Source organism: Rhinatrema bivittatum, chromosome 4 (genome assembly GCF_901001135.1).
Source record: "Rhinatrema bivittatum chromosome 4, aRhiBiv1.1, whole genome shotgun sequence".
NCBI classification, from domain to species: domain Eukaryota; kingdom Metazoa; phylum Chordata; class Amphibia; order Gymnophiona; family Rhinatrematidae; genus Rhinatrema; species Rhinatrema bivittatum.
In genome coordinates this window covers 22,870,977-22,886,308 of record NC_042618.1, presented here as the reverse complement: position 1 = coordinate 22,886,308, position 15,332 = coordinate 22,870,977, and the positions used below count along the sequence as shown (strand labels likewise).

At 38.8% G+C, this 15,332-nt stretch overlaps 1 protein-coding gene across 6 annotated transcripts in view; it reads left to right on the top strand.

The window, feature by feature from the left end:
• The window catches only part of BTBD7 (BTB domain containing 7), a 235,697-nt gene extending 220,931 nt beyond the window's left edge, over positions 1 to 14,766 (top strand). For all 6 annotated transcript variants that reach the window (XM_029597853.1, XM_029597852.1, XM_029597851.1 and 3 more), the window contains 2 exons: positions 4,071 to 4,499; positions 11,567 to 14,766. In XM_029597853.1, the coding sequence (XP_029453713.1) occupies positions 4,071 to 4,499; positions 11,567 to 12,382 (1,245 nt within the window). In that variant the 3' untranslated portion in view covers positions 12,383 to 14,766. The remainder of the gene's footprint in view (positions 1 to 4,070; positions 4,500 to 11,566) is intronic.
• Positions 14,767 to 15,332: the final 566 nt, after the last annotated feature.

The following is a 15,332-nucleotide window of genomic DNA, read 5'->3' as shown; positions in this document are numbered from 1 at the left end:
CCCAACATCCTCTTCAGTAAACACCGAAGCAAAGAAATCATTTAATCTTTCCGCGATGGCCTTATCTTCTCTAAGTGCCCCTTTAACCCCTCGATCATCTAACGGTCCAACTGACTCCCTCACAGGCTTTCTGCTTCGGATATATTTAAAAAAGTTTTTACTGTGAGTTTTTGCCTCTACAGCCAACTTCTTTTCAAATTCTCTCTTAGCCTGTCTTATCAATGTCTTACATTTAACTTGCCAATGTTTATGCTTTATCCTATTTTCTTCTGTTGGATCCTTCTTCCAATTTTTGAATGAAGATCTTTTGGCTAAAATAGCTTCTTTCACCTCCCCTTTTAACCATGCCGGTAATCGTTTTGCCTTCTTTCCACCTTTCTTAATGTGTGGAATACATCTGGACTGTGCTTCTAGAATGGTATTTTTTAACAATGACCACGCCTCTTGGACATTTTTTACTTTTGTAGCTGCTCCTTTCAGTTTTTTTCTAACAATTTTTCTCATTTTATCAAAGTTTCCCTTTTGAAAGTTTAGCACGAGAGCCTTGGATTTGCACACTGTTCCTTTTCCAGTCATTAAATCAAATCTGATCATATTATGATCACTATTGCCAAGCGGCCCCACCACCGTTACCTCTCTCACCAAGTCCTGTGCTCCACTGAGAATTAGATCTAAAATTGCTCCCTCTCTCGTCGGTTCCTGAACCATTTGCTCCATAAAGCTATCATTTATTCCATCCAGGAACGTTATCTCTCTAGCGTGACCCGATGATACATTTACCCAGTCTATATTGGGGTAATTGAAGTCTCCCATTATTACTGCACTACCAATTTGGTTGGCTTCCCTAATTTCTCTTAGCATTTCACTGTCCATCTCACCATCTTGACCAGGTGGACGGTAGTATACCCCTATCACTGTAGTCTTCCCTGATACACAAGGGATTTCTAACCATAAAGATTCAATTTTGTATTTAGTCTCATGCAGGATGTTTATCCTGTTGGACTCTATGCCATCCCGGACATAAAGCGCCACACCTCCTCCCGACTGCTCCTCTCTGTCATTGCGATATAATTTGTACCCCGGTATAGCACTGTCCCATTGGTTATCCTCTTTCCACCATGTCTCTGAGATGCCAATTAAGTCTATGTCATCATTTACTGCTATACATTCTAATTCTCCCATCTTACTTCTTAGACTTCTGGCATTAGCATACAAACATTTCAAAGTTTGTTTTTTGATTGTATTTTTATTCTGCTTTTTAATTGATAGGGATAAGTTAGAATTTTTTAGCTCAGGTGAGTTTTTAGTTACAGGCATTTGGACTACTTTTCTAATTATTGGAACCTCACTGTCGGGATGCCCTAATTCTAGTGCATCATTAGTATCCTTTAAAGATACATCTCTCCGAACCATGCGCTGCTGAGCGACTGTCGGCTTTCCCCTTTGTTCTAGTTTAAAAGCTGCTCTATCTCCTTTTTAAGGGTTAGCGCCAGCAGTCTGGTTCCATCCTGGTTAAGGTGGAGCCCATCCCTTCGGAAGAGACTCCCCCTTCCCCAAAAGGTTCCCCAGTTCCTAACAAAACTGAATCCCTCTTCCTTGCACCATCGTCTCATCCACGCATTGAGACTCCGGAGCTCTGCCTGCCTCTGGTGACCTGCGCGTTGTTTCTGGTTTAGTAGCCTACATTATTTGGTAATGTCCTCTTCTTTGGTACTGTTTACCTATGATTTGTTAAGAGTTGTTTGAAAGGCATATGTCCTAATATTGCCATGTTGAAACCTAAGCTTTGTGGGCTGGATCTGTGGCTCATAGGTACTGCCATGTGGAAACCTGATCAGGCTTCTGTCCCCCGATGGGCTGGAGCTGAAGATGTTGCAGAGGCAGGGTTTTAGCCCCTGGCGGTTCTTAGTGACCAAACTTTGTATCCACACTAGCCGAGTTCTAGAGGGAATTGCAGTTTGTGGCCCCTGGCTGAGGATGGTGACTGTGACAAATGGTCTAATTTCTAAATTAATTTTTTATGTTGGGAGGGTGATATAAAGAGGATGGGGGAGACTGTATAGTTGCAAATGAAAACTCTTGGCACTTTAGCCCAACAGAGATTTCTCCTAATTATTAATGCTGCAAGAACTGCTGCACCAGAAGCCTCTAAAGAGCTCAGTAGAAATAGCTGGCAAGCTTTCTGTACAGCACGAAGAGGGAGCGGAGTAAACATCACACACATGTAGAGGAAATCACAACAAAGAAAATGCGGCATACAGTATACTGGCCAATAACAGTATGACACCCAAACAATTATGTATTTTACATTTGCACACTGAAAAATGTACAAGACAGTCGATGTGTGGTATACAGTGTTGTAAATGAGACTGGGCCCCGACACTGCCGTATTTCGCTTCCAGCTGCATCAGGGGGACCAGATATTACCAAAATGTCTATATATTTTGAGAGGAAGATGATTTTAAGGGTCAGTGAACCCGCTGGAATCAGCTTACGAGGTAACTGAAGAGGAACACAAATTGTTGGGGATGGCTCAGAGCTCAAAGTGCTGGAGGCATCGCGTCTGAAGTAGGTGCTAGACTCCGCGAAGTCCGCAGATATCGGGATAACTGTAAGGGTGGTAGTTTAGCACGGGTGCCGGGTTTACAGAACTTTTCCCTCTGTTATTTCACGTCATCCGATATCGAACGGGTGGAGAGGCATATACTGTATTTCCAATTTGCTGAAAGATGGGTCGATCCGGCCTCAAAGTAAAGGAATTTAGAGGTCCAAACGGAACATCGCGATGAGGTGCATTACCGTTTGGACCTCTAAATTCCTTTACTTTGAGGCCGGATCGGCCCATCTTTCAGCAAATTGGAAATACATTATATACCTCTCCACCCGTTCGATATCGAATGACGTGAAATAACAGAGGGAAAAGTTCTGTATCCCCGGCACCCGTGCTAAACTACCACCCTTACAGTTATCCCGATATCTGCGGTGTCATTTACTTCGCGGAGTCTAGCACTCTGTATCGCTCCATGGTGAGACCACACCTTGAATACTGTGTACAATTCTGGTCGCCGCATCTCAAAAAAGATATAGTTGCGATGGAGAAGGTACAGAGAAGGGCTACCAAAATAAGGGGAATGGAACAGCTTCCCTACAAGGAAAGACTAAAGAGGTTAGGACTTTTCAGCTTAGAGAAGAGACGACTGAGGGGGGATATGATAGAGGTGTTTAAAATCATGAGAGGTCTAGAACGGGTAGATGTGAATCGTTTATTTACTCTTTCGGATAGTAGAAAGACTAGGGGGCACTCCATGAAGTTAGCATGGGGCACATTTAAAACTAATTGGAGAAAGTTCTTTTTTACTCAACGCACAATTAAACTCTGGAATTTGTTGCCAGAGAATGTGGTACGTGCAGTTAGTATAGCTGTGTTTAAAAAAGGATTGGATAAGTTCTTGGAGGAGAAGTCCATTACCTGCTATTAAGTTCACTTAGAAAATAGCCACTGCCATTAGCAATGGTAACATGGGATAGACTTAGTTTTTGGGTACTTGCCAGGTTCCTATGACCTGGATTGGCCACTGTTGGAAACAGGATGCTGGGCTTGATGGACCCTTGGTCTGACCCAGTATGGCATTTTCTTATGTTCTTATGTTCTTACCTACTTCAGACACGATGCCTCCAGCACTTTGAGCTCTGAGCTATGAGCCATCCCCAACAATTTGTGTTCCTCTTCAGTTACCTCGTAAGCTGATTCCAGCGGGTTCTCTGACCGTTAAAATCATCTTCCTCTCAAAATATATAGACATTTTGGTAATACCTGGACCCCCTGACGCAGCTGGAAGTGAAACACGGCCGTGTCGGGGCCCAGTCTCATTTACAACACTGTATACCACACATTGACTGTCTTGCACATTTTTCAGTGTGCAAATGTAAAATATGGTATGCCGCACATTCTTTGTTGGGAAGCTTTCTGTACAGCCAGTCCAAAACCAAAATTAAATTCAACAGGAAATCTGCAAGGGAAGACTAGACCTTGACTTCCTAATTTTTCTCCACTGTTGCTTTTCTTTCAGAATCCTCATAAGTTCTTTCCCGACGAACGCTTTGGAGATGAAAGCCCTTTGCTGACAATGAGACAATCTGGAAGATGTAGAGTGAACAGCACTCCTGCAGAAACCATGTTTACAGATCTAGACTCTTATGTGGCCTTCCATCCACCACTGCCCCCTCCTCCACCCCCTTACCATCCACCTGCTACCCCGATACACAGTCAGTTCAAAGTGGGGTGGAAGCAGCGGATGCCTAGCCAGCATCCCTCGCGCTCCTTTTCTTATCCCTGCAACCATTCACTTTTTCACTCCAGGACAGCCCCTAAAGCTGCCCCACCTGTCTACTTACCAAGTTCCAAAGCAGCACCACCTGATTGCACTAACATTACAGCACTGGGGAGACAAACTGTAGCAGCAGCGGCCGCAGCAGCCATGGCAGCTGAACAGCAAGTGGTAAGTCTGTCTTTCATTTCTGTTTATACCAAAGGTATCTTTTGAGAAGGAAACTGTTCTATAGAAACAAAGTAATCATTTTTAATGACTACCTTCTATTCTGCTGTATATTTCTGTTCCATTTATGGATTTGGATATTACTGTGGGACAAGAGCTCTTAAGGGTTCAGTGCCATTAATGGTTTACCCTTTCCATAGGATAGAATTTAACAGCTGATTGTTTTCTCTCCCGTGATAGATTCGAATTAAAACAATTAGACTCGTTCATATGGACTGCTCATGGGTCATACATGTCTGGCATTTATAGTGTAGTATCCACATTTAACATATGCAATATGTATGTTAGAAACATTTGTCTAATTTTGGGACTCATAGCTTAGGGCACAAGAACACTGCAATTCAGCAAGAGGTTTTAAAATTTAGTTTATTTTGGCTTTTTTCAAAAGACATGCAAAGACAAGTGTTCTTGTGAGATGCAATCTGCCCTCTATCTGTAATAAGTAGCATCTCAATGAATTTCTGCCCTGCTCTGACTTATATAATTAAAATCCAACATTCTCGAAGCTTCCAGAAAAGTGTAACCGCCCACAAACACATGATACTGTTTGTCATGACATTCTATCCTGTATAGGAAATGCTTGTGAGGACCTCCCTCAACTAAGAATTCTTCTAACCCTGTTCCTCCTCCCAATGTAAACAAGTTCCTGTATCATACTGGCTTTGATGCAAGTATTCTCTTCTTGTCTTCTGTTGTTCTTCTTTGTTTATTGTAAACACCTCCCAGTCTGGGTCTTGAATAGAGCTTGGCACCAGGATTCATTCAAATTGGTTTCAGGTCATTGAAACCAATATCTGCAAGATAAAGGCTTGCATCCTGTTTTCCTGCAGAACGAGTATCCCTGCATTGTGAAGTAAATGTGGCCATTAAAATAGGCCTCTCTCCTTTGTTGCCAGCAAATCTGTCTCAGAGATTCTCTGCAAGTCATTGATGCCTTCCTGGCCTGTAATTATAAGCTTTGCAGGATTTACCAGTTTCCCAACTCTTCTGCATCCTTTGAATCTGTGATAGTCAGAAAGTCTCTCAAAGTTCATTCACCTCTGACAGGCTAGTACAGCAGAGGAGTCTGGGTATTCTTGGTTATCTTACTCAGACATATTCTTCATTTCCCTCTATGGGACACCTTAAAATGGATAGGTGTCACATCAATCAGTCTTCGATGAAAAGCCATGACAGAGGAACTTAAAAATGTAGCCTAACCACTAACCTTGGTATTTATCAGGTGTAGTGCATAGGTGTGTGTCCCTCTAGATTCTTAATTAATATGAAGGATGCTCCCACAAGCATTCACTAGTTAATCAAAAAATAACATCAAAACTAATTTTCACTAGGTAACTATTAGCTCTATAATGGAGCTATACAGATACCTGCATTATAAAAAGGACCTACTTCATAATAACATGATCACATATGTTATCTTTCAGAATCAAGTAAGTACATAATAGTGGTATAACATGTAAAAATAAGTACACAGAGAGACCAGTATGAAAATACTGTGTTTTTCATATAATACTAGGTATTCTGGGCAAATCTTTTCAATGAATACTGTTGTTATGAACAACTACCCAGGATAATATTCATTAAAATGGCAACTAGGGATATAATCAATGCACCTTACCAGAAAAGTAAAGAAACCAATAACATAGAAGAAAACCAAGAATCTATAGAAAAACTCATACTGTGTTGTGCATACATGATGTAAAAGTGTTGCAAAGCATAAGACATATTCTAGTCATATGCTGTAGTGATGGAAGATCAAATACAAAAGCATATGCATGATAGGCAAAGGCATAGCAAAAGTCTGAAACATCATACTAATTCTGTAGGGTATGTATAGTACTATCCAGTATTATGACAATAAACTGTAGCAGTGAAAGCACTCACTGTATGGACTGTCCTAATTCACTTGTAGCAGTCATATATCCAAGAGATAATACAGCTGTGTAGGGCAAGTATTAATTATTAAGGTAGATGATGGCTAGTAATACTGCTTCGTCTTCAGATACTTCTAGGGGAAATGGGGCTAATACCCTTCTCAAATGATGGTAAGTCTAAATATATTGGGGATAATCATAACAATAGATGAAAGCTAACTCTGTGAGAAAGTCTTTAACATATTATGTAAACCACTTTACAGAATTGATAAACCATCAGTGTAAGATTTTACACAGGGAAGGAAGGAATGTCATATAAATAAAAGACAGAAATAAGGAAAATTATATCTTCCCCTTTGGAATCCTAAATAGAAACCCACTAGCTTATAAGTCACAGATAGAGTTTATAATGAAAGGACCAAGATAAGAAGAAAAGAACAATGAGCAATTAATAAACCCAAAAATATAGTAATAGAATATTACAAATCCCTATAACAGAGCTCCTCATGTGTAAGGTATGTATTTGTTTCAAGGAGAAAAGAAATCTTTGTGAAAGAGAGTAAAACAGTCATTAGGTAAAATCTAGTAAATATTGTCATAGGAAACGATATTCAAAGAAGGGTTCAGCAAAGACATTAGAATAAGAGATAGAATATTGAGATATTAAAGATCAGCAAAGTGATTATCCTAAGTGCAAGCTGCAAAACCAAAGAATAGGAATAGCTTATAACTTAGGCTGGTGTGGAAGAGAAATATAAAGAGATCTCCCTCTTGAACCCTGAATTATCCTATTTGAATCACAATGAAACACATCACCCTCTATGTGATCAAAGCAGCTTCCATAGATAAAGATAGGAAAACCTAGTACATATGCATTTAACTGAGTCTGCATATAAGTATTATAAAGTCTAAGACTGGAAATTATTACTTAACTTGGAACATACAAACTAATAAAAACAGCATCACTTCAAATAATATTATTAACTTAAACACCTAAGTGCTGACAGAGAATGAAAAAACCTAAACTCTGCATAAAGTCATTCCCACAAAACATAGAAAAAAGCAAATATCAGGTATAAATTGTAAGCCTTGCAGTCCATATAATAGTCTGTGACCATAATTTCTGCATTCAGGGCGTATATAGTTCTTTTAGTAGGATTCAGTGATGATGTCAAGGCAGAATCTCTTAGCTCCTTAGATTAGATGCATGTGTATGAATTCAAACCTAAATAAAAGTGCAACAAATCCGATTAAGTAGTAAGAAAATACTTTTATGTCACGTACTCCCTATATTTAATTCGCCAAATAATCCCCACATTATTTCAAAACATCATGCAATGGTCCAAACATAAATACTCAGACTATACATTAAAACATATATGTCACAGCACTGACCACATAATACATTCATTCATTCATTCCTCCTTGTACACATGTAACATAGAACAGACAACATGTCAAACGTTTGAGCTCAAAAAAGAAAAACGTATTTTAAAAATATAAAAGAATTGGATCGATCCACAAAAGAAAACAAAAACTCAGAATGAAAATTAAAATAGATCTATTCAAAAAATTGAAAAGGAATCAAACTGGAAAAAACTGATCTTCATCTCCCATAGCATAGAGACAGATGCGCTTTGTGCTTTGGTACCCTGGAAAGAAATCTAATATATGACAGTTAATATAATGTTTAAAATGAAAATTAAAAATGACATTACAGGTTCTTTAAAAGTCAAACTACTGTTATACCTTAATTCAGCAAAAAACAGTCATAAAGCTACTTTCCTTTCTCTGATGGTCCACCCCTAGGAGGCGCTGTCCCCTGTGATAAGAGCTACTTCCTTTTACAAATCTAAAATCTCTTTTTGTTTTCCTATGCTTGTAAACTCCTAACTCGCCTAAAGAAAAACTTAAAACAAACAACTTTACACTTAATTAGAAGTCATTCTATTTCCATCCAATATACATATGTTCCACAAAGTTCTTACTACCAAATCCTGCAAATACCCTAAATAGAAATACGAATCATTTCCAAAAGCACAGACATATCAGCTAGGAGTCCAGAAGTCTGCAAAATAAAAGGATGGCACAGACTAATATGCATTAACCAAAAGTTTTTCTTACTGGCACATAACTGAATAATAGACATTGCTGCTTATTTCTCTGCTGTTCACCGTCTCACAATCTTTCTCCTTTACATATCATCTAACCAGTCCACAATACAAACATGTAATACCTGAACTCCCATCAAAATAAACCACCTAATTCATTCCCTTACGTCTAAAAGTTAGCAGCTAGTGAGATATAATCAAAACTAAGAACTAACGTACTTAACACATATTGCCGCAGAAAGGTCATGCATATTAGTGCCGTCCGTTTATTTCTGACCTGTGTTTAATTTAAATTAAATCATACCTTCACACAATTTTAATGCAACCTACTTATATCTTTTCTCTGCTTTTACCCAAAACAGTCTAAATTTCTCAGCATACAGCCTTCTGCATATTCCTTAATCTCTTCCCTCTTTAACATTACGTCATCTCTCATCCCTAATATTCACTTTCCCCATACTTTCAACACAAATTTCTGTTTTCACATTAAACAGATCAATTCATTAGTCCCTCTTCTATCACCTGTGCACTCTGTCCTATAACATACTTAAACCTCAAACCTCTCAGCAGAACTGTAAAATCCATTTTAAAAGTGACTCACTCCCAGGTGTTTTTTTTTCCTTTCTTCTCAACCACATTCCTAAGGGGGGGGGGTTCACCTCCTTTCCCGCCAAACAACTGTTACCCTCAATGCATAGGTTTGTTAAGTGATAAAACCCTTAAACAAATCATTTCATTAAAATAAAGTTGCTCTCTTATAGTATATCTATAGATTGTTTTCCTTTCTATCTCTCTGCCTATACCCCTGACCAAAGAAAAAACCATACATCCCTCTCCAATGATAAATCAAATCTAATTATAAATGGCTTTAAATAAACACAAGTTCATGCTTTCGTTCTTACCAAATGAAATGAAACACAATGCACAATAAACTCTCGGTAATCACACAATTCTAAAAACTTAGATGCAAATATGAGCATCTCTGCATTAATGGTAGGAAATAAAACCAAAAACTAAAAAGCTTACTGAGCTGGTTATTCTTTTTCTACGTTTACAGTGAACATAAGAGTCCTTGTGGCCAGCCATGGCTACATCAGTCAGCTCTGTACCTTGAGGGGGAGGGGGGAGAAGCAAAACACCAAAAAACTGAAAAACTTCATTTCTCTGGTTAATGATACCCTAACAGCAATCACGCATTAACTCCAAAGCAAACTTAAATATGAACTGATAACAATAAATCTCATAGACTAAAATAAACTGGAGACATTTATGTACCTCTAATCACAGACAGCTATAAACTATAATATCCAGCCATGCAGTTTCTAGTTTTAAAAGCACCGCATTTGTTTTTGTTTAACAACTAAACTTTGGTAAAAATCCACTAAACGAAAAACACCTTATCATACTAATTATAAAACTTTCAACTTACCAATTGTATCTTATTCCCTCTTTCTCCTTCTGAATCTACACACTTACAACAGCCGCTCCCCCGATGTAAAGTAAAAGTGAAAGTGAAACTGCTTGAGCGCAAGCCATGCGGTCTAAGAACAAAAGACCCCAGACTGACTAGTGCTGGCTACCCCTCTGTTTTTCAACTGTTCAATCTGAAAATACCAGAACTTAAGTTAGATTTTAATCAAATCATCAACTCATGTCCTGTCTCCCTAACATATATTAAAGAACATTGTGCAAAAAGTATTCTAAACCTGATATAACACACAAGCTATATACACTGTACAACAAATAAAATAAAAACATTGCTACTTACAGATTTTTCCTTTTTTTTTTTTTTTTTTTTTTCTTGTTACATACTCACAAAATAGATCCAACTTCATTCCACATCTGCTCTGAACTCATAATTCTCCGGGATAAACCTCCAGTCCACCTGGGTAACGCAATCTTTGAACGGCAAGCCATATTTTACCCTTCAAGAACCTAGTATTACCTTCGTCCGCCAAAAGCAATACTACAGCTTATTAATAATTAATAATTAATAATAACAACAGTTATTAGAGTCCCATCTGGGGTGCCAAAATGTCTAATTTTGGGACTCATAGCTTAGGGCACAAGAACACTGCAATTCAGCAAGAGGTTTTAAAATTTAGTTTATTTTGGCTTTTTTCAAAAGACATGCAAAGACAAGTGTTCTTGTGAGATGCAATCTGCCCTCTATCTGTAATAAGTAGCATCTCAATGAATTTCTGCCCTGCTCTGACTTATATAATTAAAATCCAACATTCTCGAAGCTTCCAGAAAAGTGTAACCGCCCACACACACATGATACTGTTTGTCATGACATTCTATCCTGTATAGGAAATGCTTGTGAGGACCTCCCTCAACTAAGAATTCTTCTAACCCTGTTCCTCCTCCCAATGTAAACAAGTTCCTGTATCATACTGGCTTTGATGCAAGTATTCTCTTCTTGTCTTCTGTTGTTCTTCTTTGTTTATTGTAAACACCTCCCAGTCTGGGTCTTGAATAGAGCTTGGCACCAGGATTCATTCAAATTGGTTTCAGGTCATTGAAACCAATATCTGCAAGATAAAGGCTTGCATCCTGTTTTCCTGCAGAACGAGTATCCCTGCATTGTGAAGTAAATGTGGCCATTAAAATAGGCCTCTCTCCTTTTGTTGCCAGCAAATCTGTCTCAGAGATTCTCTGCAAGTCATTGATGCCTTCCTGGCCTGTAATTATAAGCTTTGCAGGATTTACCAGTTTCCCAACTCTTCTGCATCCTTTGAATCTGTGATAGTCAGAAAGTCTCTCAAAGTTCATTCACCTCTGACAGGCTAGTACAGCAGAGGAGTCTGGGTATTCTTGGTTATCTTACTCAGACATATTCTTCACATTAATCACTGTATTTTCATTTTTTTCAATTTGGAACCTCATTTGTTTTAATAAACTACCCTACAGAGCTGCAACAGGACAAGTGAGCATGCAGAAACTCTTGCTACATCCGCAGTTTGTAAATCTGTAGTACCAAAAGAAAGCTGTGCTCTTAACACTGCTCTCTCTTTTGTTGTAGTGTGGTGAGCCTGTACTGAATGAGCTCATGCCAGATATTGCCATGGGCGTGTCCACCATGTCTCTCAAGGACAGAAGGCTTCCAGAAGTTGCAATTGAAACTAAACTAAACCAGTCTGTTTCAGAGATGGTATCAGGTCCTTCCCAGCACATTTCATGTATTCAGAGCAGGCACATGCATGGATCTCGGAAAAAACACACCATGGAGCAAAAAATGGATGTACGGGAGAACCATCAAGAATATCCAGACTTCTATGACTTTTCAAATGCTGCTTGCAGGCCGTCTACTCCAGCACCTAGCAGGCGTACTCCTTCCCCTTCACAAGGCATATACTTTGGCCCAGATTTATACAGTCACAGTAAACCATTGCCAAGTGGCTTAAAGTCAGCCTACTTACCTAGCCAGATGTCTCCAAAAAAACAAGATGACTCTAGGAGAGCATATATGCTTTCTCAAGAAGGACATCCACATAGACAAAAGAATGAGCCAATACACCTTGATGTCTTGGAACAGCCACCTCAACGCTTGCACTTGGCTGTGGCTGCTCAGGAGAATGCTGGAAATGGCCCCCATCCTGTCAGGAACAGGACAAAAATGGAAACCGATTTAACCCACGGCCTGACTTCCAACAGACCTTCACTCTCTGCCTATAGCTCTGAGCTTCATGAAGAGCGGACCAACCGAAGGCTGTCCGAAAATGAAACAGCGGATCATGGAGCACAGAGAAACACTGACTTGGAAAGGGAAGAGGCCATGGGCAGAGACAGGAGGTCTCCAAACAAACCTGATTTCCTCTATAAGAAATCCGCCCTCTGAAAATGACCTCCAGACGTTCTTTCTGTGCCTAGGAGCTGCAAAAAGACTATTTTCCCAGAAAACGTTGAGGCTGACCTTTGTCAGACAGTTACATTAATACCAGCAAATAATTCACAGTTTTGCTACATGATGCTCAGATTTGTCTAGACATGCTTTCCTAGACATAGCATGCCTTCAGTTTATTTCAATGCTGCTTCTGTGGATTTTTGCGTTACTTTTATTTTATTTTTTTTTCCTTTTTTTCTGTTCTTGTGTCCGTGTGTGTGAGCAAATTATTTGGGTAAACCTTTACAAAGGAAACCAGCCAGCACCTTGAATTTTCTTTCTAAATTGGTAGGAAAATGTTTGCTCCTGTACGTTTTATTTTACTTATTATATTATTTTTGTATTGCAATGTTAAACCTAATCACATTTAAGAGTATATTTTCATCCTTCTGCTACCTTGCACATACTGATTCCCATGTGCAGTTTGCTGCACACTGTCATTTGTACGATCTTAAGAGATACAATGCATTTATTTTTTAGTTGCAGGAGTTCCAAAGAACAGCAAATTGATATGTTTTTTTTTCCTTTTGTTACATTCTGAAGCCTGCCATGCCAGTCTGCTCATGCAAGAGTCAGGTGCCATTCTGGTCACAGTCACACATTATAGATTCCAGCCAAATGGAGTTTTCCATATTAAATTGGTTTACCTCCTTGATTGCAGTTTCAGCAAATGAATCTTCAACCAAGGGATAAGAAAAAGGCTATTTTTTATTAACTGTTTTAAAGTTGTCTGCTTACTCAAAGTAAACTATCTAAGAGTGACTGTTCAGTCCTCTGTATGGCATTTGCTGCCAGTCTTAAAAAATGAGCTATTAAATGTGGGCATCTTAGCCATTTTTCAGTTAAATATAGATATGGAAGTCTAATTTTAGAGCGGGTGTTAAAAATAAAGATCATGCTTTTGTGAGAACTGTAAAATGGACCATAAAATAAAGCATTCCAGTTGGCTCTCTATCCATATAATTACTGGGCTTGACATAAACCTCTTTTACTTCATTTTTGTTAGGACTGCCATAGGCTTAAACCTATGGAAATCTGAAGCCCTGACTGTTGACATGCAGACTGAAAAACTGTGGTTCTTTTCTCCTTGAGAAAGTAAATTGTGATATTCACCTAATCAGGTCACTGTTTGATTGAACATTTCAAAATCTCTGCTGAACCAATCCTGGTAAACCAAGTTTTTCTTCAGGCAGCTGTCTGAGTATCCATGAAGATGAACCAAAAAAGCGGCTGCCTTTTTGACTCAAATTTCCTGGATGTTTTTATTTTCTCTCGAGAGCTGGTGTTTTTCAGTCATTTTTATTAAATTGATTTTTAAAAAGTTTTCAGAGTTCTACCACTTATACTATTCCTGTGCCTGACTTTACAGATAACACAAGAATGTTTCTAAGCTTAGTCTCACACGGGGTTTCAGATTACAGCATTTATAGCATAATCCGTAGAAACTGATCAGTGAAAACCTGTTGTTTTTGCCACATCCCAAAGATATAGGTACTTAGAAATAATTAAAGAAAAATTGGTAGAAAATCTGATTGTTTCCCCATAGATTTTTGAGAAACTTGATTTACTTTTGTCGAGCTCTGTGAATAATCCGTTTTGCGCATGTAAAAACTCTGATAGATTTATCTGAAGCTTTATCAAGAGTAAATGGAATTTCAAAATTGCATTTGAAACAAGCAGACCAGACTGAATGGAGGCTTATTTTCACCAACAAAATCTTTCCAGAGCAGCTGCTCCATGCTTCTCTCTTCATATGGTGGGAAACAAATTATGAGGTGATGTGTAATGTGGTTCCTGATGACACTGAAGTTTTTCTATGTAAGAAGTCCAGAGTCCTAATTGCTCACAAAGGCCCTGTCCATTTTCTGTAGAGGTACTTCAAAGTGGTCTGTCTTGATCAAAATAGCAGTTTTAAGGGTAGTTGAAATGTTTGTCCAGCTATTTGGTGACCCATACTGGCCTTTTTCATTTTGCGCTGCTCTGCATATTGCAGTGGCATTGACATTTCTGATTGCAATGAATGGGAAGGTTTTTGTTTTTTTTATGACACATCTGTGAGGCCACTTGTTTTGTTTTGAGACGACACACACCCTGCAAATCCTGGATTATTTAATTTTAATTTCTCAGTATATACAGAATGAGAGACAGAGTAAATGGAGTTTAGTTTTATGTTCGCACTTGTTACTGGTGTTGACTGCAGAATTTTTCGCCCCAGTATAAGTTCTTCGCAAATTAACTCACCCAAGAGTAAAACCACATCTCTAGATGCAATAAATTACTTCAGGTTTAATGTGGAAATCACTTTCCCAGAATCTTAAAGGCCAGCAGAGGAATCTAGTGCGAGGGGGGGGGGGGGGGGGGGATGGAAACTGTGCGAGGGGAGGGGGGATGGAAACTGGACAAGATGCACTTGTTTTTCAAATACAAAGTTTTCAGTTAGCTTTCCTTGCTGTCAGTTAAACTGCAAGTGTTTTATAATGACACCTAAGGTCAATAAATAACACGGTAAGGCATTGCAGGGTATACCTTTGTGTATTATATGGTGTGTCTCAGGTGTTAAAAGTTACCCTATCTTTTGATTTTGTGCCTAACAGCACAGACGAGGAGTACAGTTTTGAGTTCATCCTGGCATGTACTGTTGGTCTCTACTGCTCAGCTTAACTCACTCCAGTATCGTCAGAGGGTTTTCTGACCAGCTGTGGTGCTGCAGTTCTTGTGTTGCCTACATTGAACCTCAGTAGTGAAATTAAAGGGCTATAGTCTTCATACTCTCATTGACAGGACCATTTTTTATCTATTTTTTTCCTTTATCAAAACAATTTCTGATAGCAAAACTTATCAGTGAGCAACATTTTGGAGAGAAGAAACTGGATTATGTGCACATGCAAAATATATTATCTAGTGT